The sequence below is a fragment of the Acinonyx jubatus genome, chromosome A1 (assembly GCF_027475565.1).
Source record: "Acinonyx jubatus isolate Ajub_Pintada_27869175 chromosome A1, VMU_Ajub_asm_v1.0, whole genome shotgun sequence".
Taxonomy (NCBI): Eukaryota; Metazoa; Chordata; class Mammalia; order Carnivora; family Felidae; genus Acinonyx; species Acinonyx jubatus.
In genome coordinates, this window is record NC_069380.1 from 89,117,841 (window position 1) to 89,138,870 (window position 21,030).

General features: G+C 46.9%; 1 protein-coding gene across 1 annotated transcript in view; it reads left to right on the forward strand.

Annotated features, from left to right (window-relative positions):
* Positions 1 to 16,376, forward strand: part of GFPT2 (glutamine-fructose-6-phosphate transaminase 2) — a 47,632-nt gene extending 31,256 nt beyond the window's left edge. Inside the window, exons 10-19 of the mRNA XM_027076952.2 lie at positions 1,539 to 1,702; positions 3,315 to 3,410; positions 3,489 to 3,586; positions 3,866 to 3,986; positions 6,184 to 6,341; positions 6,504 to 6,618; positions 10,043 to 10,170; positions 11,955 to 12,122; positions 13,212 to 13,373; positions 15,500 to 16,376. Coding sequence (XP_026932753.1) covers positions 1,539 to 1,702; positions 3,315 to 3,410; positions 3,489 to 3,586; positions 3,866 to 3,986; positions 6,184 to 6,341; positions 6,504 to 6,618; positions 10,043 to 10,170; positions 11,955 to 12,122; positions 13,212 to 13,373; positions 15,500 to 15,544 — 1,255 coding nt within the window. The 3' untranslated portion in view covers positions 15,545 to 16,376. The remainder of the gene's footprint in view (positions 1 to 1,538; positions 1,703 to 3,314; positions 3,411 to 3,488; positions 3,587 to 3,865; positions 3,987 to 6,183; positions 6,342 to 6,503; positions 6,619 to 10,042; positions 10,171 to 11,954; positions 12,123 to 13,211; positions 13,374 to 15,499) is intronic.
* Positions 16,377 to 21,030: the final 4,654 nt, after the last annotated feature.

Below are 21,030 nucleotides of genomic sequence, written 5' to 3' on the forward strand. Positions count from 1 at the left end.
GCACTTGGTGGAATGAGGATTTTTTTCTCCCATGGTCTTATAAGTGCCACCTTCATGGTTTTGTTTTTTATTTGTTTTTTATTTTTGACCATAACTATGTACCACTTGTGCTATTGATTAGTTTGCTTTTTCACCTACCAACTTTTCTAACGCCATTTATTTTTAAAAGAAACTTTGTATTGCCATTTTGCAAGACAAAAATTATCATTACTTTCCATACAAAGTTATTATAAAAATAAGCACAATGGGGCACCTGGGTGGCTTAGTCAGTTAAGCATCCAACTCTTTATTTCAGCTCAGGTCATGATCTCACAGTTCATGAGTTCCAGTCCTGCCTTGGGCTCTATGCTGACAGCACGGAGCCTGCTTGGGATTCTCTCTTTCTCCCTCTTTCTTTGCCCCTGCCCTCCTCCTGCACTCACTCTCTCTCTCTCTCAATAAATAAATAAATAAATAAGCATAATGACCCCACATTTCATTGGTGGACGTATTTTTTACTTTGCTTTTAAACTATCCCTTTTTCCTTGCAGGGAGTGTGTGTGTGTGTGTGTGTGTGTGTGTGTGTGTGTGTGTGTTATGAAACTGAGTCATTTGTCCTGATGACTTTCCCACTGTCTGGATTTTGCTGAGAGAATCCCCCATGGTGTCATTTAACACGTTCCCCTGCCCACTGCATTTCCCGCGCACTGGCGTTCACAGGTGTCTACAAACTTGATCTCCTTCTGGTTTGATTTTTTGGCAAGACGGCTTCATAGATGGTGGTGTGTCCTTCTATCAGGAAGCATATATGTCTCATTGTCTGTCTTTTTATGCTGTTAAGATTGATCAGGGGGTTCATGCGCCAGACAGCCTCACCCATCGATTGTAAAGCTGCTCTCTGCTTTTCACCTCTTGGTTTCAGCAGAGCACTTCATGGTCCTTACTTAGAACTATTAGTATTAGGAGTCCATAAATTGACTATTCTGATGCTGTCATTCCTTATTTATTAGCTGTAGTCCATCCATAAATTTGCCTTCATGAACAATGTGGTTATTCTGAAAGATCAGATCAGTTTAAAAAGCAAGATAAATGTTTCATTCTTTCCTGTTCCGATTTAGAGTAATGTGTTGGTTCCCAAGCATTCTCCAAAGGTGACACTGTCTGGATTATGATTTGAAGAAAACGGTCGTAAAAGGCCATCTGTGAGATTACTGGGGAAATCTGAACATACTGGATATTTGATGATATGAAAGAATAACTACTAATTTTAGATGTGATGATGGTATTGTGGGTTTAAAATTTTTCCCTCTCTTTTAGAGATAGAAGCTAAAATGTTTACAGATGAAATGATGTGATGTCTGAGACTGGATTCAAAACAATTCTGGGGGGAAGGAGGAAGGTGTGAATTGATGTGTATAGTGTAGTGTCCCTGTCCCTCCTAAAATGCCATCTGATGCTACTGATGGGGACCCATACTGGGGAGGCAAGTGAGTGACTGCCTTGTAGCTGTCAAGCACGTGCAGGCCCCGTCTGTGATGCCCGTGTTTCCCTTGCTCCAGTGCTATCATAGAACACACCAACCGAGTCATCTTCCTCGAGGATGACGACATCGCCGCAGTGGCTGATGGGAAGCTCTCTATTCACCGGGTCAAGCGTTCAGCTAGTGATGACCCATCTCGAGCCATCCAGACCTTGCAGATGGAACTGCAGCAAATCATGAAAGGCAGGTGTCCTTTGAGGGTCCGTGTGCAGCGGCCTTGGGGGGGGGCAGGTGCTCGATGGGGGAGCTCCTGAGACTCTCTGTCCTACCCTGAATAGGTGCCACAGCCCTCCTACCTGCCGTGGCCATTAGGGTGGCGTTGCAGGTGCTCTGTGGCTTGCCCAGCCCAGGGGATGCGGGAAGCCTGGTCCCGCTCCCCCAGCAGGAGTTCCTGACTATATAAAGGCACTAGGTCTCCCTGCTTGATCTGACAAGTCCATCAACTGCCTCCCTTTACTAACTCTCTGGGACACATTCTTCTACCCAGACATTTCTTCTCTGGGTCAGAGGCCTGCAATAACAGGGGTCTGTGGACTATTTCCTCCTTGCGAGGAGAGCCTGTCTCCCTACACCCCCTTCTCCACAGGGCAGCCTGGGTAAACATTTAGGAATGTGAATCAGACCTTTTTATCCAGCTGCTTAAAACCCTCCAATGGCCACCCACTGTTCTGAGAATAAAATCCACGCTTCCTGCCACAGCCCACAATACCCCATGCCCAACCTGGCCCCACCTCACTCTACCCTTTTCCCACTATGCCCTGCCCCCTCTCCAACCACCTCACTGTTACTTAGGCAGGCCAAGTGCTTACTCACCTGAGGGTCATTGTACTTGACTGATTACTTTTGGTCATTCTACCTTGATCATCGCCCAGTCAGAGAGCTCTTCCCTGACCCTCCTCACTTGTCTTGTTTGCTTTATGGCACTCTCTGTCAAGTCCCCAGCTAAAGGTGGCAGACAGGAAACACTGCAGTGTTTGGAACATTCCCACCCTGTCTGTGAATGCTTCCAAAGCTTGAGGCACAACACCTGTCAGGGGCCTTAACCCGTTGCGGCCAGATCATCCCTTTGATGTCATCCAGTTCCATTCAAATCAGAGCCCTGGAAATGCATGTGTTGGCTGAAAAGGTTTTTATTTAATACAGAAGCTCGGAGGGCATCTGTTGAAAAGAAGATTGCCAGGGCACCTGGGTTGTTCAGTCGGTGAAGTGTCCGACTTCGGCTCAGGTCATGGTCTCACAGTTTGTGGGTTCGAGCCCCGCGTCAGGTTCTGTGCTGACAGCTTGGAGCCTAGAACCTGCGTCAGATTCTGTGGCTCCCTCTCTCTCTGCCCCTCCCCCTCTCACACTCTGTCTCTCTCTCTCAAAAATAAATGTTTAAAAAAATTAAAAAAATAAAATAAAATTGCCTATTTCTCAGGGCTTACTTCTTTTGTACTTCCTTAAGTAGGTTGGTTTTTGGAAGTAAAGCATTTTCCTTTCCTCTGCCCCTGCTGAGAGGAGTATTGCCCCAGAAAGACCAGCCACATATTTGTTTCTTACTTCTTTTGCTCCTTCAAGCTGCAGGGTCTGATATGCACACTGGAGATAGTAATCTTATCTGACCTGTTTGCCTCTCACTTGTTACCAGGAGAATCAGGTGGGACGGCCCCTGGGACGCCCTTGGTAATGTGCAGTGGCCTTCCCATGTGTCACTGACACTAAACTGCATATCAGCTTTCCATCTTGATTGGAAGTTAAGCAGTGGTAAAACAACTGAATTAAAATTGACCTGCTTTGTTGGTGTTTATTTGACCAGGTAACTTCAGTGCATTTATGCAGAAGGAGATCTTCGAACAGCCAGAATCAGTTTTCAATACTATGAGAGGTCGGGTGAATTTTGAGACCAACACAGGTAATCCCCCATCCATGCCCTAGGTTGAGGCGCGTCCCTGTGTGGGATTAGCACTAATGCCCTGCATGTGCCCCACAGTGCTCCTGGGTGGCTTGAAGGATCACCTGAAGGAGATTCGACGATGCCGACGGCTCATCGTGATTGGCTGTGGAACCAGTTACCACGCCGCAGTGGCTGTAAGTCCAAGGCACTGGGCCCTCGATAGCGCTGGGTAGGGAGCAGCAGCCCAGGACAAGATGTGTCTTAAATGCCATCATGTGTTTGACCTCCCAAATTTGGTGCCCACAAGCCAACATGAGAGCCTTTCTCCTGCAGTGTGGCCCGTGCACGTCTGAAATTCCCTTCACCACGAGGACCCAGAGGTGCCACTTCATAAAACTGTCCCCAGAAGCCCAGCTGCCTGTGTCTCTGTAGTGTCTGTGACTGACTTTGGTCCCCATTCTTGTTGGCTTCAGACACGGCAAGTTTTGGAGGAACTGACTGAGCTCCCTGTGATGGTTGAACTCGCCAGTGATTTTCTGGACAGGAACACACCTGTGTTCAGGGATGACGTTTGCTTTTTCATAAGCCAGTCAGGTAAGGAATACGGGTTTGCGTGAGTTCATCTCAGGGCTCTGTCCTTTTGGTAACACACCATGTATCTCCTTCCCTCCTTCATCCAGTAGAGTTCTCTGCACACTGAGCATGTGCCAAACTCTCTTCTCAGTTGACCCTCAGAGCCATCAGTCACTGTCTCATTTTAGGGGGGAGCCATGCGACCAAGAATTCTCCCTCCTCCTGCCATTCCAAGTCCAGAACTTAAGGGACCACTCACCAAAGTGCTTATACATAGGTGCCGGGTTTATTTCAAAGAGAGAAAGTTCTTCAAAATTCTGCTGGTTGAGTGTCACTTCAACAACTATATGGATGCTTTGCAGTTCCCATGCTGTCCAGCAGGAGATGCATTGAGAGACCTTGCTCAGGTGTAGGCCCAGCACACCCTCAGTAAACCCTGCCTGGGTGCCATCCTAACTCTAAACGTGGGCACCTGCTCCAGTCAGGCTGGGCAGAGAGTCAGGGAGGTGATTCATGGCCACATGCTTGGACTTTCTATGACCTCCAGAAGGATTTTTAAAACATTTTAATTATGGAAAATTCCAAATCTCTGTAAAAGTAGAGAGATTTACATAAGGAACTGCCTATTCTCAGCAACGATCAGCTGAGCAGAGTTTGTGTCATCCAGATCCACATTAACCTGTCCCCTCCCCTGGGTTATTTTGAAGTCAATCCCAGACATCATGTTGCTCCACAAATACTTCAGAATGGATCTCTAAATGGTAAAAGAAAAAAAAAAAAACATAACCGTTATGTCATTATCACAATTAAAACATTAACAGCAATGCTCTAATATCCACTGGGACTTCGAATACTGCTTCCGGTTTGAATTTTGAAGACCCATTTCCATTTCCATGACAAACTAAGAAAAACGAATACAGACACACTCACCCTCCGGCTGACAACTTGTAGCCATGTGCTGCTGTGTGACTTCATTTTGTTTGTTTGTTTGTTTGTTTATTTATTTTGAGAGAGAGGGAGCCCATGCATGCACAAGTGGGGGAGGGGCAGAGAGCGAGGGAGAGAGGGAGAATCCCACCAGGCGCAGACCCCGAAATGGGGCTCGAGCCCATGAACCAATGAGATCATGACCTGAGCTGAAATGAAGAGTCAGACGCTTAACCAACTGAGCCACCCAGGAGCCCCTTGATGGGTTTAATTTTATGATCGGACTGTATTTAATTTAGTTTGAGGTTTCAAGGCTTACAAATACAGGGTGCTTGTGCTGGCTTATTTGTGAATCTATTTAAGTAGCTTAGTTATAAAAATAATTTTGAGTTCACACTGGCAGGCTGCAGAAGTGTTTTGCTTTAAAGCAATGTTAGATCTATTGGAGAAATGCCATTTAGTGGCATTCTTGCTTTTTTTAAATTTTATTTATTTACTTAATCTCTATACCCAGTGTGGGGCTGGAACTCATCACCCCGAGACCAAGAGTCACATGCTCTTCTGACTGAGCCAGCCAGGCGCCTTGCATTCTTGCTTTTTATTTGTATTTATTTATTTATTTTAAATATTTATTCATTTTTGAGAGAGAGCAAGCACAAGCAGGGGAGGGACAGAGAGAGAGAGGCAGAGAGTCTGAAGTGGGCTCTGTGCTGATAGCAGCAAGCCTCATGCAAGGCTTGAACTCACAAACCATGCGATCATGAACCATGAGATCATGACCTGAGCCGAAGTTGGATGCTCAACCGTTCAACCGACTCAGCCAGCCAAGCTCCTCACATTCTTGCTTTTTAAATGTTAAATCTCAGCACATTCTGAAGAAGGCAGCTTAAAGTCCTAGAAAGGATGCTGGGCACCTGGCTCACCTGGGTTGGCACCAGTCTGTCGCCCACAGCTGCATGGCCCTGAAGGAGCAAGGCTTTGGTTTCTTCCATCTCTGGGGATCTCATCCTCACGGGGAGAATGGGGACAATGGCCCCATGGGGTTGCCAGGAGAGTTCCATGACATAAGCGGATGAGAAAGTGCTTCCCACATAAATAGCAGCTGAATCTTGAATCCAAGAATCCACCGGAAACATGGTTGAGTGTGCATTTTCCTTTCTGAGCACACGCCGGCTGCCTGTGGGCCCTGATTTCTGCATAAAAGAGTAAATGAGTTGGGGGACAGGGGGTTTGAACTGGCAGAGCCACGCTCCTGAGAACACATGGCTGAAAAGTGGGGCCCGTGTGGCAGGTGAGACCGCAGATACCCTCCTGGCATTGCGCTACTGTAAGGACCGTGGGGCCCTGACCGTGGGCGTCACCAACACCGTGGGCAGTTCCATCTCCCGAGAGACCGACTGCGGTGTCCACATCAACGCAGGACCAGAGATCGGCGTGGCCAGCACCAAGGTAGTCACCTCCTGCATGTGTCCTGAGGGAGGGCTTCGACCAGATGGGTGGACAGGAGGCTGTGGGTTGGGGAGGGGGCACTCCCAACAATCTGTCTCCTCCTGCGTGGTTCACATGCACACATTCGCCCCTGCTCTGCCAGAGTCACCGTTTTATCCACAGGCTTATACCAGTCAGTTCATCTCCCTGGTGATGTTTGGTTTGATGATGTCTGAAGACCGCATTTCACTGCAAAACAGAAGGCGAGAGATCATCCATGGTTTACAGTCTTTACCTGGTATGTTTCAGAATGAAACTTTCCTTATTTTGAAATCCAGTAGACTGTCCACGAAATGCCTCCAGAAGCTCCCACTGGGCCAAGATTAAAGTCCTCACTCCTCTCCGGGTCCTTGAACACTGCACACTGGACCCCTGCCACCTCTGACCTCATCCCAGTCTCCTTCCCCTCCCTGGGCTCCTTCATTGACCTTCTGATCCTCAGCAATACCAAGCTGTCTACCACAGGACGTTTGCACTGACCCTTTCCTTTACAGGAGCCCTCTTCCTCCAGCTCTCCATACAACTGATGGCTTTTCATTATTCAAGTCTCAGTTCAGATGTCACCTCCTGGAACCCTTCCTTGCTATCCTAACTAACCCCCTGCCCCAGCCGTGAAATGTTAGCCCATTTCTTTTCTTTACAGCGTGTGCCATGGTATGAAATTACCTGTCCTCCAGTGTGCTGGCTTGTCTCCCAATGAGTATGTCAGCCCAGTGAGCATATAACCCTAACTGTCAGGGTCACTGCTGATATCCAGCCAGGGCAGGCATGGAGTAGGTGCTCAGGAAATATCTGAGAAGGAGCAGATGGCCCTGAGCCTTTTCCTGAACCGGAGTGCTCCGTCAGTCTCCCCAAACTTCCCTCTTTGGCTGGGTCCCTCCCATCTATTGTAGTCGGTGAGATGCAGTGTTTATCACACTGAATAGCAAGCTTTTAGGGAGGACAATGGTTTCCATCATTCGCCCACTGGTGTGCCCTGTCCTGTGTGTCATCCTGAGGGCCAAGGAGATAACAGCTCCTTTCCTTCAGACACTTGCTCTCCAGGGAAGGAGAGAGACCTATTGGGTTTTCTTTGTGCAGCCCTGAGATTGCAAAATGAAACAGACCTCACCCCTTGGCTGACATGAAATGCGGGGGGCAGGATGGTCACAAGGCTGTGGGACAGCCCCTTCCAGAGATGGGGTAGGCACTGGGTCCATCCTGGGAGCCAGGGGCAAACCCCAGAGAAGGCAGTGAGGGAAAGCCAGCATCTAATCATACAAAGGCTAGAGATCTGAATCTGGCCCACACAACATGCTGAAAATTTACTGACAAAAAACTGGTCTTCACCTTCAGCCAGGTACCAACAGTGCGAAAACAGGACTCTATCCTGATGTCTAAGTCAGCCGTTCTCAAGATGTGGTCTGCAGGTCCTATTACTATTTTCACAGTAAACATGCTATTTATAACAAATAAGATGTGTTTGCCTTTTTTGCCGTGTGGACATTTGCAAAGGCAGCGGTGGCTACCGCTGGCACCTTAGCACATGCCTCCACACACCCCACTTCACTCAAGGACTTCTTCACGAGGCAGTAAAATGCATTAGTCTTAGTAAATCGCAACACTCTTTAGTATTCTGTTTCCAAGAAAAGCATCCTGGGATTGTTTGAGTAACAAGCTGATTAGAGTACTTGGCAGATGTTTTCTCAAAAATGAACAAAGTTAGCCTGCCACTCTAAAGAAGAAAAACTGACAGTATTTGTTGCCAGTGATAAACTTCAAGCTCTCCAGTGAAATTTAGGATTTGGGAAAACTTGTAGCTGCCAGCATGAGCTCGACCACTTCCCACACTTAAACACAACTCTGATGAAGCCATGGTGACTTTAGCATATGTGATTTCTAAAAAATATTTTATGATGAAGTGTGTCCATTTTTAGAAGATTTGCATAACTCAGTCAACCTATGTTTTCCAGATGGTCAATGCATGATGTGACAAAATTATACACCATGTAAAACATCCATTTAAATAGATGCAAGATTGGGGCACCGGGTGGCTCAGCCAGTTAAGCATCTGACTTCGGCTCAGGTCGTGATCTTGTGGTTTGTGAATTCAAGCCCTATGTTGGGCTCTGTGCTGATGGCTCAGAGCCTGGAGCCTGCTTCCGATTCTGTGTCTCCCTCTCTGCTTGTCCCTCCCCAGTCATGCTCTGTCTCTCTCTCTCTCTCAAAAATAAAACATTAAAAAAAATTAAATAGATGCAATAGGGGTGCCTGGGTGGCTCGGTCGGTTAAGTGTCAGACTCTTGATCTTGGCTCAGGTCATGATCTCACAGTTGGTGAGTTCAAGCCCCATTTCAGGCTCTGCACTGACAGTGTGGAACCTGCTTGGGATTCTGTCTGTCTGTCTCTCCTCTCTCTCACAGTAAATAAACTTAAAAAAAAAATAAAAGTTTTAATGTAACAAGGTAGGAAAAGCTTATTGAGATGATTTCAAATTCTACATTTGCAACTACTCTTTTAAGAAATTACTGTTTCTCCAGACTGGCTGATTCAGTCACTAGAGTATGTGACTCTTGATCTCAGGGTCATGTGTTTAAGCCTGCAGAGATTACTTAATTAACTAATTAGAAAAAAAAGAAATGACCATTTCTTGAGTTTCGTGTAATATCAGAGAAGAACATTCACAATTTTTTGAAAAAGTTATTTAAATACTCCTCCCTTCTCCAACTACAAATCTCTGTGAGGCTGGATTTTCTTCTATACTTCAACCAAAAAAAAATGTATCATGAGAGTTTGAATGAGGAAACAGATATGAGAATCTGTCTTTGTTAAAAAGTCAGACATTTAAAAAATCTCCAAAAATTTAAAACTACTATTCTCACTAATTTTTAAAGATGTGTAATAGGTTTATTGTTACTTTTAAATGAATGAATACAAATATCTTTACTTTTCTCAATTTCTAATCTGGTAAACATTGAGAGACAGAACCAACAAAAATAATGGCTCTTAGGGATTCACAGTAATTTTTAAGAATAAAGAAGTCCTGAGAACAAAAAGTTTGGGAAACACTGGTCCATCTTACACTGGGCATTGTCTCTAGATTTAGCATGTGGCCTGGATTGGGGGGGGGGCATTAATTTGGAGTGTCAGCTCTGTGTCTTTCCACCTGGTGACTTAGCCTCTCTGAGCCTCCGTTGCCTTACCTGTAAAATGGAGCTAGAAATAACACCTCACTGCTTATCTTACATGCTCAAGAAAGTATGAACGTAAATATGAGTTGCCACCCAACAAAACCCAGGCAAATCCCGCAAGTTATTGCCCAAAATCTACATTTAACTTTTTTTAATGTTTATTCTTGAGGGGGGGGGACAGAGTGGGGGAGAAGCAGAGAGAGAGGGAGACACAGAATCCTAAGCAGGCTCCAGGCTCATCAACACAGAGCCCAACATGGGGCTTGAACCCACGAACTGTGAGATCATGACCTGAGCTGAAGTCAGATGCTTAACCGACTGAGCCACCCAGGCGCTCTTACATTTAAAATCCTTTTTAAACCGAGGCAAGGAAGCCAAGTGTATTAAGTGGTGTGAATTCCAAAACTATGTCTTATACACCATGATTTTTCTTTGTGAATCTTGCTGTAAAATCTGTGTGACTCACAACCCCTCACTGTGTTTGCGGCTTAGGGCTGATTAAGGAAGTGCTGTCGCTGGACGAGAAGATTCATGACCTGGCCCTGGAGCTCTACACCCAGAGGTCACTCCTGGTCATGGGACGGGGCTATAACTATGCCACATGCCTGGAAGGAGCCCTGGTGAGCCTCCTTTGCGCACCCCCCCCCACCTCCACCAGCCTGGGCATGAGGGCAGACATGGGAGACACCTCGAGACACCAGCGGGAACGGGGGAAGGGCGCTGGGCTAGGGGAGGGGAGCGTTTGGGGACTTGCTGCCACCTGTGTGAGGCTGCATCAAGCACCAACTCATGACCTGTTCGGGCCCTGGGGATCCTGAGATGGACGCTCCCAATCTCCTGAGGAGAAAGGGGCAGGGCACCCTTGGGTGAGCCCCTGAGGTGTCAACCTGCACCAGGCTCCATCTGGGATGGTCCATTCGTTCCTCATGAGCGTCTTCTGAGAGGCTGGCAGTTATTGTCCACATTTCACCTAGGAGGGAACTGGACCCCCAAAGGTTCATCTTGCTCAGGAGGGAGTGATTGGTCTGAGATTCAAACTCAGGTCCATGTGGCCTTGGGTTATTTCCACGACCACAAGCAGACTGTGCGGGAGGATTCAGGCCGATGAGAATTGCGGGGCAGGCTCTCTGTGGAGTTTCCCTGTTACCCCTCAAACTTCCAAGGGGATGCAGAGATCCTGAAGGAGTGAGCTCTGAAGGCCCTGCTTTTGTCAAACTTTTAACTGGCTGTTTTGTCCCGCTGCGGCAGTAAAGAGCCAAACCTGAGTAAGAGAGCTGGGTAAGGGGCAGGTTCCAGGACCACAGAGCCACAGAGAGGGTGAGACAGTGCTGTCCAGGGGGCTGAGCCTACACTCACTGTCTGCTTGCTGCTTGTGGATGGGACTGCCCAACCAAAGAAAACGGGAGACAGGGTCACAGGTGAGGCAGCCATTGGTACCCGGGCAAGGGCATCCTTCCTGACCCAGCTTGGCTCCCCTCCTCTTAGTAGGGAGCAGGTCGCTGCAGGGGGCTGGGTGGAGTACACTTTCAACTCCCCCCATGCCTCTGCCGCCTGGTGCAGGGGGTCGGGGGGGGGCTCAGCTGCAGTGCCCCCAGCGCGCTGCTGAAAGATGCGTATTCAACTGCAGCTCCCAGTCAGTCTTGGGGGGAAAGAAAGAAGCTTTGACGCTGCTCCTGGCACACATCAATGGTCCCTCTGTGGTCTCCTGGGGGCCAGCACTCCAGCTGTCTGTGGCATTCAGGGCGGAGTCACCCACACTCCTGACAGTGTCCTGCTCCCCCCCCCCCAAATAAATAGTTCTAGGGGAGCTGAGAAATATTTTACTAGACACTCAGCAGTTCAGTGACATAGGTTTAACGGGAACTGAATAGAAACGGATCTCCTGAACATAGGGGGAAATTCTAGTAACGGCCTGATGTGTGTGATTTTGCCTCATAAGTAAATTGGAGCGTCCCTTTGGAAGTTATTAATGGTCTAGATTCGGGGGGATGATCTATCGGATAATTGAAGAAAGGTATTTCTAGATAGAATACAGTGCCATCATTACAATTTATAAATGTGGGGAGGCCACGGGTTAGTCACATAGCAGAAGGAAGAGCCAGATCGACATTGACTTGTCTATCCAAGGGTGGTGGCTGTGCTGGGGGCTGGTCTGGGGGACACAGGCTGCGTGCTGGGCCTTGTGCATGCTCTGGACAGCAGCCAGCCCTCTCCCTTGGGCCTGGCATTGCCAGCAGCCCTCAGTGCTGTTGACCACCTAATGCATTCATCCGCCTTGCAGCCCTCAGCTCCCTGCCTTCTGGATTCATCCCTCCCACAGCTCCCCTTCCTCCCCTCTCTGATTGATCTGCTCCAGCCCCCTGTCTGTCCAGTGTCACACTGACCCCGCCTTGTGTTTCCCTAGAAAATTAAAGAGATAACCTACATGCACTCAGAAGGCATCCTGGCGGGGGAGCTGAAGCACGGACCCTTGGCACTGATTGACAAGCAGATGCCCGTCATCATGGTCATCATGAAGGACCCTTGCTTTGCCAAATGCCAGAATGCCCTGCAGCAGGTCACAGCCCGCCAGGTGAGAGCTCTCAGCTGGGCCAGGGTCCCCTTCTCTCCTGTCCTCTCCCACACAAGCCCACCTCACCCACTGTCGGCCAGCACTGGTTATGAGCAGCCCTACCACTGAGCAGGTGTGATCACGTGCTCTCTCCTAGGCCCCCTCCTGAGGGGCACACACATTCAGAAATGACTGGCCAGCCTGTGGCCACGTGCACAATGGCTCTTCAGTGAAACCTTGTGACCCAGACTGCCCCCAGCTGCCCCAGATTCCAGGCGTGGAGCTGCCCTGAGATGGGAGTGCAAAGCCCCACAGATCCATCCTGGGAGGGCTCATGAAGTTATAGGGAGGTGAAGTCCAACAATGCCCTTGAGCTAGTGGCAGCCATGCCTGGCTTGGCACAGTGGCCAGAGAGAAGGTATAAAACACAAATCACTTCACTGCCTTGCTTGAAACCTCCCGGTGGCTTCCCACAAAACAAGAGTGACCACAAGCCGGCATTATGTGGCCCCTTCCTTCTGTGTCCCAAGCTGAAGGAGCCCAGCTGATTTCTGCCTCTGAACCTCTGCTCTGGCTATTCCCTCTGCCCTGAATGTGCTTCCCACCTCTTTCAGAGAATTGGTCTGTGGTTATTCACGTCTTAGTCCAAACATCCCCTTTTAAGAGAGGGCTTCCCAGACCTCACCAGTGTCTCCCAATCACATTACCATGTTTTATTGCCTTTCTGGCATTCATCTGGAATTCATCGTTACTCATTGGTTGGCTTGTTTACATTTTTATTTTCTACCACTCAGCTATGAGTCCCCTCAGAGTGAGGAGTGGGCATGCCCTGCCCTTGGCAAGGCACATGGAAGCCACTCAACAAATGGGTGCTGGATGAATGGCTCAGAATGGCAGTCATCCTACCACGGAAGGGAGAGGAACTCACCAAACAGCATCAAACACCTTGCCCCTCACACTGGTCGTGCACATCACCTCACACATAATTCCACAAAAGCAAAAGAGGACTGTTATCCCCTCAATAAGATTGACCTCAGAAACTGCTGGTATGTGAGGGGTTGCTGCTTTCAGAGACCACCTGCCCATTGTGATCCTATTTCCCTGCTCTAGGGTCGGCCGATCATACTGTGCTCCAGGGACGACACTGAGAGTTCCAAGTTTGCGTATAAAACGATCGAGCTGCCCCACACAGTGGACTGCCTCCAGGGTATCCTGAGTGTGATTCCGCTGCAGCTCCTGTCCTTCCACCTGGCTGTTCTCCGAGGATATGACGTATGTCTAAAATCGCACCGAATCCCCCAGAGGGGAAAAGCATAACCCCAGAGTCTGACTCTTTTCTTTTTTTTTTTTTTTAAGTTTATTTACTTATTTTGAGAGAGGGACAGGGGATCCCAAGCCGGCTCCACAAAGCCCGACATGGGGCTGTGAGATCCTGACCTGAGCCAAAATCAACAGTCAGACCCTTAACCACCTGAGCCACCCAGGCGCTCCTGATTTTGTTCTTAAATGCTTATTTGGTGTAAATATTCATAGGAAAGGTAATTTCATTTAAAACAACTCTGTTTTTAAAGTAACTTCTATCCCTTGAAAACAAGTTGGGACTGCAAGATTACGAAGACCATATCATTAAACTCATCACTCAGAGAGGCAATGTTAATTAGCAAATTTAATCATTTATTCCAGTCTTTTCCTTGTGCATGTGGATTTTTTAACATTTTTGACAGTATATCAAGGATGACATTTTACACTTTCCTTTTGAGTGTATTTACAAGTTTTTTCTTACATCTTGAGTTTCATGTAAGCAACATTTAATCATTGCACAATATCCCAACATGGTCTTATAACATGGATTATAACAATGACTTAGCCGGTCTTCTATTATTTAAACTGTTGCTGATTTGGGAGAATATCTGCATAAATCACAATTGCAGTGAACATCTTTGCATGTACATCTTCCTCCCACATTTAAGATATCTCCTCAGTCTAGCAAATGATTCAACATTTTGAGACTCCTTTTTTAATTTTTTTTTAATGTTTCTTTTTGAAAGAGAGAAAGAGAGAGTGCAATCCAGGGAGGGGCAGGGAGAGAGAGGGAGACATAGAATCTGAAGCAGGCTCCAGGCTCTGAGCTGTCAGCACAGAGCCCAACGCAGGGCTCTAACTCACAGACCATGAGATCATGACCTGAGCCGAAGTCAGATGCTTAACCGACTGAGCCACCCAGGTGCCCCTTGAAACTCCAAACATATATCATCAATTTATGTTCCAGAAAAGAACCACCAACAAGTATGGAAGAACCTACAATTCACTGCATATAGAAATAGTTTTATTACAATTGTATTTTGAGAAGCTTTTGAAGATACATAACCTTACAGAAAACAATGTAACAAGTACCTGGTGGTATACAAATCCAGAACTGCCACGGCTAACATTTTGTCCTATTTGTTTCTCCTTTTTTTTTTTTAAAAGTTTTTTTTTTTTAACGTTTATTTATTTTTGAGACAGAGAGAGGCAGAGCATGAACGGGGGAGGGTCAGAGAGAGAGGGAGACACAGAATCGGAAGCAGGCTCCAGGCTCTGAGCCATCAGCCCAGAGCCCGACACGGGGCTCGAACTCACGGACCGCGAGATCGTGACCTGAGCTGAAGTCGGACGCTTAACCGACTGCGTCACCCAGGCACCCCTGTTTCTCTTTTAAAAACAAGAGCCAAATAAGGGTGCCTGGGTGGCTCAGTCAGTTAAGCATCCCACTTCGGCTCAGGTCATGATCTCACGGTTCATGGGTTTGAGCCCCGCGTCAGGCTCTGTGCTGACAGCTCAGAGCCTGGAGCCTGCTTCGGATTCTGTGTCTCCCTTTCTTTCTGCCCCTCCCTCACTCGTGTTCTTTCTCTCTCTCTGTCTCTCTGTCTCTCTCTGTCTCTCAAAATTAAATAAACATTAAAAAAATTAAAATTAAAATAACTAAGCAATATAAGACACTGCAGATAAAGTTGAAGCCTACCATATCAACCATCTCCCATCACATTTTCCTCTCAGCCCCCACCCTGAACTAATGAGCCTCATGGATTTAGTGTGTCTCCTTCCAAGAAATGTGAACAGGACAAGCTGAGTTAGCATTTTAATAGCATGCATCATATCCTTTTAATAGGGTTAACACAGCATGACACATGTCAGGTGCACAATAAATGTATATTGAATGAACTAAACCTTCTATAGTTGAGTGAAGTTCCTGGAGTAAGGAATGCTTCCAAGATGCAGGTCTCCAGGGGCTCATGGTCAAAGGTGACCGGGAACACCCATCACCTCGTCTTCAAGTACCCCAATAATAGGCTTTATAATACAGCAGGTTGCTGGGATCTGTGGGCTCCTGAGCAGCTCCTTTCTATGTATCGTTGCAGGTCGACTTCCCCAGAAATCTGGCCAAGTCTGTAACAGTGGAATAGAGAACAAGAGCCCGAGAAGGCCATCACCACCTGCAGTGTGGTTCAAGGCCTGTCCCGGTGACATCAAGTGAGAAGAACAGCAGGCGTTCTGTGTGTTCCAAGTAGATCCCAGTAGAACTTGACAAGCTTTCACGTGCCTTGTACCCAAGTGCTTTGCTCACAGCAGATACTGTTTCTCTGTGTCCTGAAGTCGCCAGAGGAGAAGGGAATCATTGTTTACACATGGGGATCAGAGCGGACTTTTCCACTACTGTGCAATAGAGACACAGCTCTCTTCAGAGTAACTGTGAACCTTTTTGTAACCAACGCTAGTTAGTTTTGAAAGACAAAATATTTATAATGATGATTGTATAGCTTTTAAGTTATTTTTCTAGTATGTGGCTTTCTGTAGCCAATGTAATGCCCAGACCATGCACCCCAGCCTCCTGGCAGAGGGCATTCATCTCAGATTTGAGCACAAGGCATTGCCTCCCTGCACTCCTCTCTCCTCTCCTGCCCTCTCTTGGCTGCCCCTGAATCCCAGTCCCCTGACGTCAGGGAAGCCCTCCCACCATTTCCCTGTGCCTCCTGTAAATCCTTTCAAAATCTCAATGTCCTTTGACAGATTCTTCTCCTATAAATCCCTCTGACTCTCCAACTTCTGTTAAATTTGATCATGGTTCTTTTTAAGCCCAGGCAGCATTTTTGGTCCCTGCTTCTACCTATAGTAAAACAGCTTGAAATATCCCATGCAAGAAAGTAGTTTTCAAGTGGGCTATCTTGCCCTCTGTTTAAAAGCGTGCACAATCAAGATACTATGCAATTTTAAGACAATAAAGACAGTACAATTCTTTTTTGGCTTGTGCATTTGGATTTTTGTTATTCTCATTCTTTTTGTGTACTTGGATTGTGAGGGCTTCTCAAAACAGGAACTCAGCAGTGTCTGGTGGGAGTGAGCCCCGTTTCTTTCTTTCTTTCTTTCTTTCTTTCTTTCTTTCTTTCTTTCTTTCTTTTGAAGTTTATTTATTTTGAGAAAAAGAGAAAGCATGAGTAGGGGAGGGGCAGAGAGAGAGGAGAGAGAGAGAATCTCAAGCAGGCTCTGCACTGTCAGTGCAGAGCCCGATTTAGGGCTCGAACCCACGAACCATGAGACCACAACCTGGGCCAAAGTCAGACACTTAAACCACTCAGCCACCCAGGCACCCCAAGCCCTGTTTCTTGGTAGCCCATGGTGCTGTGCCCACACTTGTGACCTGTGTCCTTCTTGTATGAAAATGAAGACTGTTTATTTTACACGATGAAACAAAATGCAGGATGTTTGAGACTCTTCATTGAGTCCACTGAAGAGCTGTTGGAGGGGGCTGGACCACGTGATGCTCTTTCAGATGGCTGCCCAGAACCTGAAAGCATCATGCAGGCATGTGAAACTCTCTAATGTATACTTTTTTATTTCCATGAGTCTATCTTGGTCACCGATTTTATTGATATAATCAGGCAGGAAGATCAGAAGCTAGAGATAGGGTTCTGAAGGCTTGTGGGGTCTGACTTTAGGCTCCCAATGAAAGTGGCTCTCCCAGAGGCTTGTCCTCATGACCACTATGTCCTCATGACCACTGGTCGGTTTGAGTAGCTCTAGTATAGCATCAGACCTTTGTTCAGAATTATCTGTGGGCTACTCATTAACTTTTCCATCCTCTTCTATGCTGTCCCCTGTATCACAAGACTTGGAAACCTGGGAATTACATTTCCAGGTTAAATTCCACCAGTGAGAAGCATCATGGAAGATTTGGAAGATACTTTAGAAGTCATATTGTTTTTGAGAAATCATGTTGTTTATTTCTCCCCTGGCAGAAGCAGACAGAAGTGTGGCTTCAGCAGATAGGAGGTCCTGCCATGGCCCTTAGCCCCAAAGCACTCGCCATGGCAATATTGCCTAAAATTCACCTACCCCACAGTGGGGGCCACCAGCAGAGGCTTCCTGCAACTACAGCAGCATCCTGCTTTTTAAAAGAAATTTTTTTCAATGTTTATTTATTCTTGAGAGACAGAGCAGAGCAGGGGAGGGGCAGAGAGAGAAGGAGAATCTGTAGAACAGAATCTGAAGAACAGAATCTGAAGCAGGCTCCAGGCTCTGAGCTGTCAGTACAGAGCCTGACATGGGGCTCGAACCCACGAATCATGAGATCATGACTTCAGGGGAAGTTGAATGCTTAACCGACTAAGCCACCCAGGCACCCCCAGAATCCCGCTTCTGAAGAGCTGGCAGGAGCCCAGGAGCCACAGCGGCACTCTCCAACCCACATCCACCAGCCCTTCCCACAGATTAACCAGGGCATAAGTCCTGCTGGAAATACTACTGGTGCTGGTTTCTGCCTTTTTAACCAGACCGTGGTCGTTACAATTTCAGAGGTTAGGAGACTTTACGAACTAGCCAGAACATTTTTATCTGGACAAGACCTAGAGAGACGCATTTCATTTTTACACCCAAGAGGCAATGACCATTCTGACTTTTGTACAAATCAGTCTCTTGCTTTTCATTATAGTTCTACCTGTGTATCTCTCCCCAAGTCATATACCACCTAGTCTCAAAAACAGAAGGCAAGCACACACGAGCTGTGCAAGGAGAGGGCAGCACTGCCCCCGCTGGACAGAAGCTCCAGGAGTGGGGTGAGGAGAGCACTCTCCCGGGTCCGGGGGCTGACTTCCCCTTCACTGGGAGCTAACAAGGCCCCTTCTGGGGAAGTGGCAAGCAAGCTCACAAGTGACTCTGGGGAAACACAGGGCTCTCCACAGCTGGGCGCCTGGCAAGGCTGAGGTGTGCACCGGGTACCCAACAGAGGTACGGTCAGAAGGAATGGGCTGCCGTGTACTTTCCACTTCCGAGCCCGCCATGGCCCTCTGGCTCTCAGGGAAAAGCTGAGAACTTCTGGGAGTGATATGTGTGTCTTAAGCAGAGCATGAGGGGAGATACCCTCAGCAGCACACGGTCACAACAAGCCAAGTCCTGGTGAGAATCTGGGCCAAGCTCTCCTGGGTGATCTGCCCTTGGGTTAGGAGAATGGTCCAATGGAAGTAGTGGGGGGAGTCTTGGTGATGACCAGCTGTCTGCCTCTCAGGTCACACTGAGGCAGGACAGCTCAGCTGCCCTCCACATCTGGAGCAGAGCTGCTGTACCGGGATCATTCCATCATCCTCTGAGGGATTCCCTTGTCCTCTTCCCATATCTCATGTCTTCCTTCTTAGTTTCCTTTTTTCATTTTGGTGGAATACATCCTTCTTGAGTAAAGGAGCCTGGGAGGTAAACTTTTGAGACCTTGAGAAATAAATGGCATTATTCCTCACATGTGACTGGGGATTAGTTACACATAGAATTCTAGGTCACCAAAAAAATGTTTTCTTCAGAATTGTAAACGTGATACTCTGTTATCTTGTTCACAGTTTAAGAACTTCAAAGTCACTCTGATACAGGGGACCTTTTTATTTCCTTCTTTGTCTCCCCCTGTGTTCTGAAATATCACAGCAAGGGGTCTTGGGTATCTTCTTACTTAGTGTTGACTTCAGGCTTGTACGTCCTGCCCCTCCACTCTGGGAACTTTCCTTGAATTACTTTTTGGTGGATTTCTTTATGTGTGTCTGGCCTCCCTTATTTCAGAGGTTGGAGCTACTAGACTAGCCTCTCCTTTCTTATGTTTTTTATTGGGCATCTTATCTTTTTTGCTCTTACTAAATAGGAGATTTAATTTATTCTCCCAACCTGTTTACTACTAAGAGTTTTCATTTCTGCCAATACAATTTAATTTCCAAAAGTTCTTTTATTTATTTATTTTTTGCTTTGGACATATATACTTTTAATACATATTTTTAAAATTAACTACAGCCCATACTTTATTCATAGTTCTCAGTTTTTATCTAATGTTCTTTTTCTGCTGCCCTTTTCCTGACATCACATGACACGTCTCCTTAGGCTTCTCTTGGCTGTGACTGTTTCTCAGATTTTCCTTTTTTTGTATGATCTTGACATTTTTGTCAAATACCAGTCGTTGGGTATTTTCGAGAATATTCCTCAATTGGGCTTCTCTGATGCTTTTTGCATGGTTAGACTGGGGTAATGTGTTTCAGGAAGGAAGCCCCAGGAGTATAGTGCCATTCTCATTACTTCATAATGCAGAGGGGGCACGTGCTATCAACATGTCTTGTCACTGTTATGTCAGTTTGGTCACCTACCTCAGGTAGTGATTGTCACGTGCTCTAATTTTTCTCCCTTTCCATACTGAACTCTTTGGAAGGAAGTCATTATACCCGCCCCACACTTAAAACAGTGGGGCGATGTGGCGCCCGGGTGGCTCAGTCAGTTAACCATCTGACACTTGATTTCAGCTGGGGTCACGATCTCACGGTCCATAAGTTTGAGCCCTGCGTCAGGCTCTGCACTGACAGTATGGAGCTTGCTTGGGATTCTCTCTCTCCCTCTGCCCCTTCCTCACTTGTGCTGTCTTGATAAAGATAGATGATTGATAGATAGATAGATAGATAGATAGATAGATGATAGATAGAAGTTATGCATCACTTCCTTGAGAGGGGATTATTTACATAAATTATTTGGGGTTCAGTACAGGTTTGTTCTCCCCCATTTATTTTTTCATTTATTAAATCATTTATATCCATTAGTATAGGCTCATGGACATGTATTTTATGCTGGGTTATAATACAATACTGTTATTTCGTTTATTGCTCAGATTGTCCCAGCTGTGGCCATTGGGAGCTCTTTCTGTTGGCTCTTGTGTCCCTTCGACATACCCCTCCATGTGTGTGTGTGTGTGTGTGTGTGTGTGTGTGTGTGTGTACTTCGTAAGCACTTCCTTACTTTCTTTTTTTTTTTATTTTTAACATTTATTTATTTTTGAGAGACAGAAGGAGACAGAGCATGAGCGGGGAGGGGCAGAGAGAGAGAAGGAGACACAGAATCTGAAGCCGGCTGCGGGCTCTGAGCAAGCTGTCAGCACAGAGCGTGATGCGGGGCTCAAACCCACAAACTGTGAGATCATGACCTGAGCCGATGTCGGATGCTCAACCGACTGAGCCACCCAGGTGCCCCTTCCTTACTTTCTTGTACCACAAGATGCTCCAGACTCATCTTGTACATCTCCTGCCCCAGCCTGAGAATCAGCTACTGTTGATTTAGGACCCCTGGTTTCTTCTGTTGGAGAATGGCATTAGAAAACAGTTCCTGGGTTCTGGGTGTGCTTTGGCTGCTGCGGTGTCATTGCTTCTAGGCCATCTCAGCTGAGAGAGTAAGGACATATAGGCATGCTAAATATGTTTTTGATGACTTCAAGGATGTGATACTTTTTCATTCTGTCTGAAGCCGGCAATATATTATTCCTTTCAGAATTTCCTTTTTCACATAGTCTCTGTTTCTTTCAAGATAGTTTTGTTTGGTTATCTTCGTTGGTTTCTGTTTTGACTTTGCCACATGACCTTGGGCTGTCCAGGCAGATTCAAGGTGG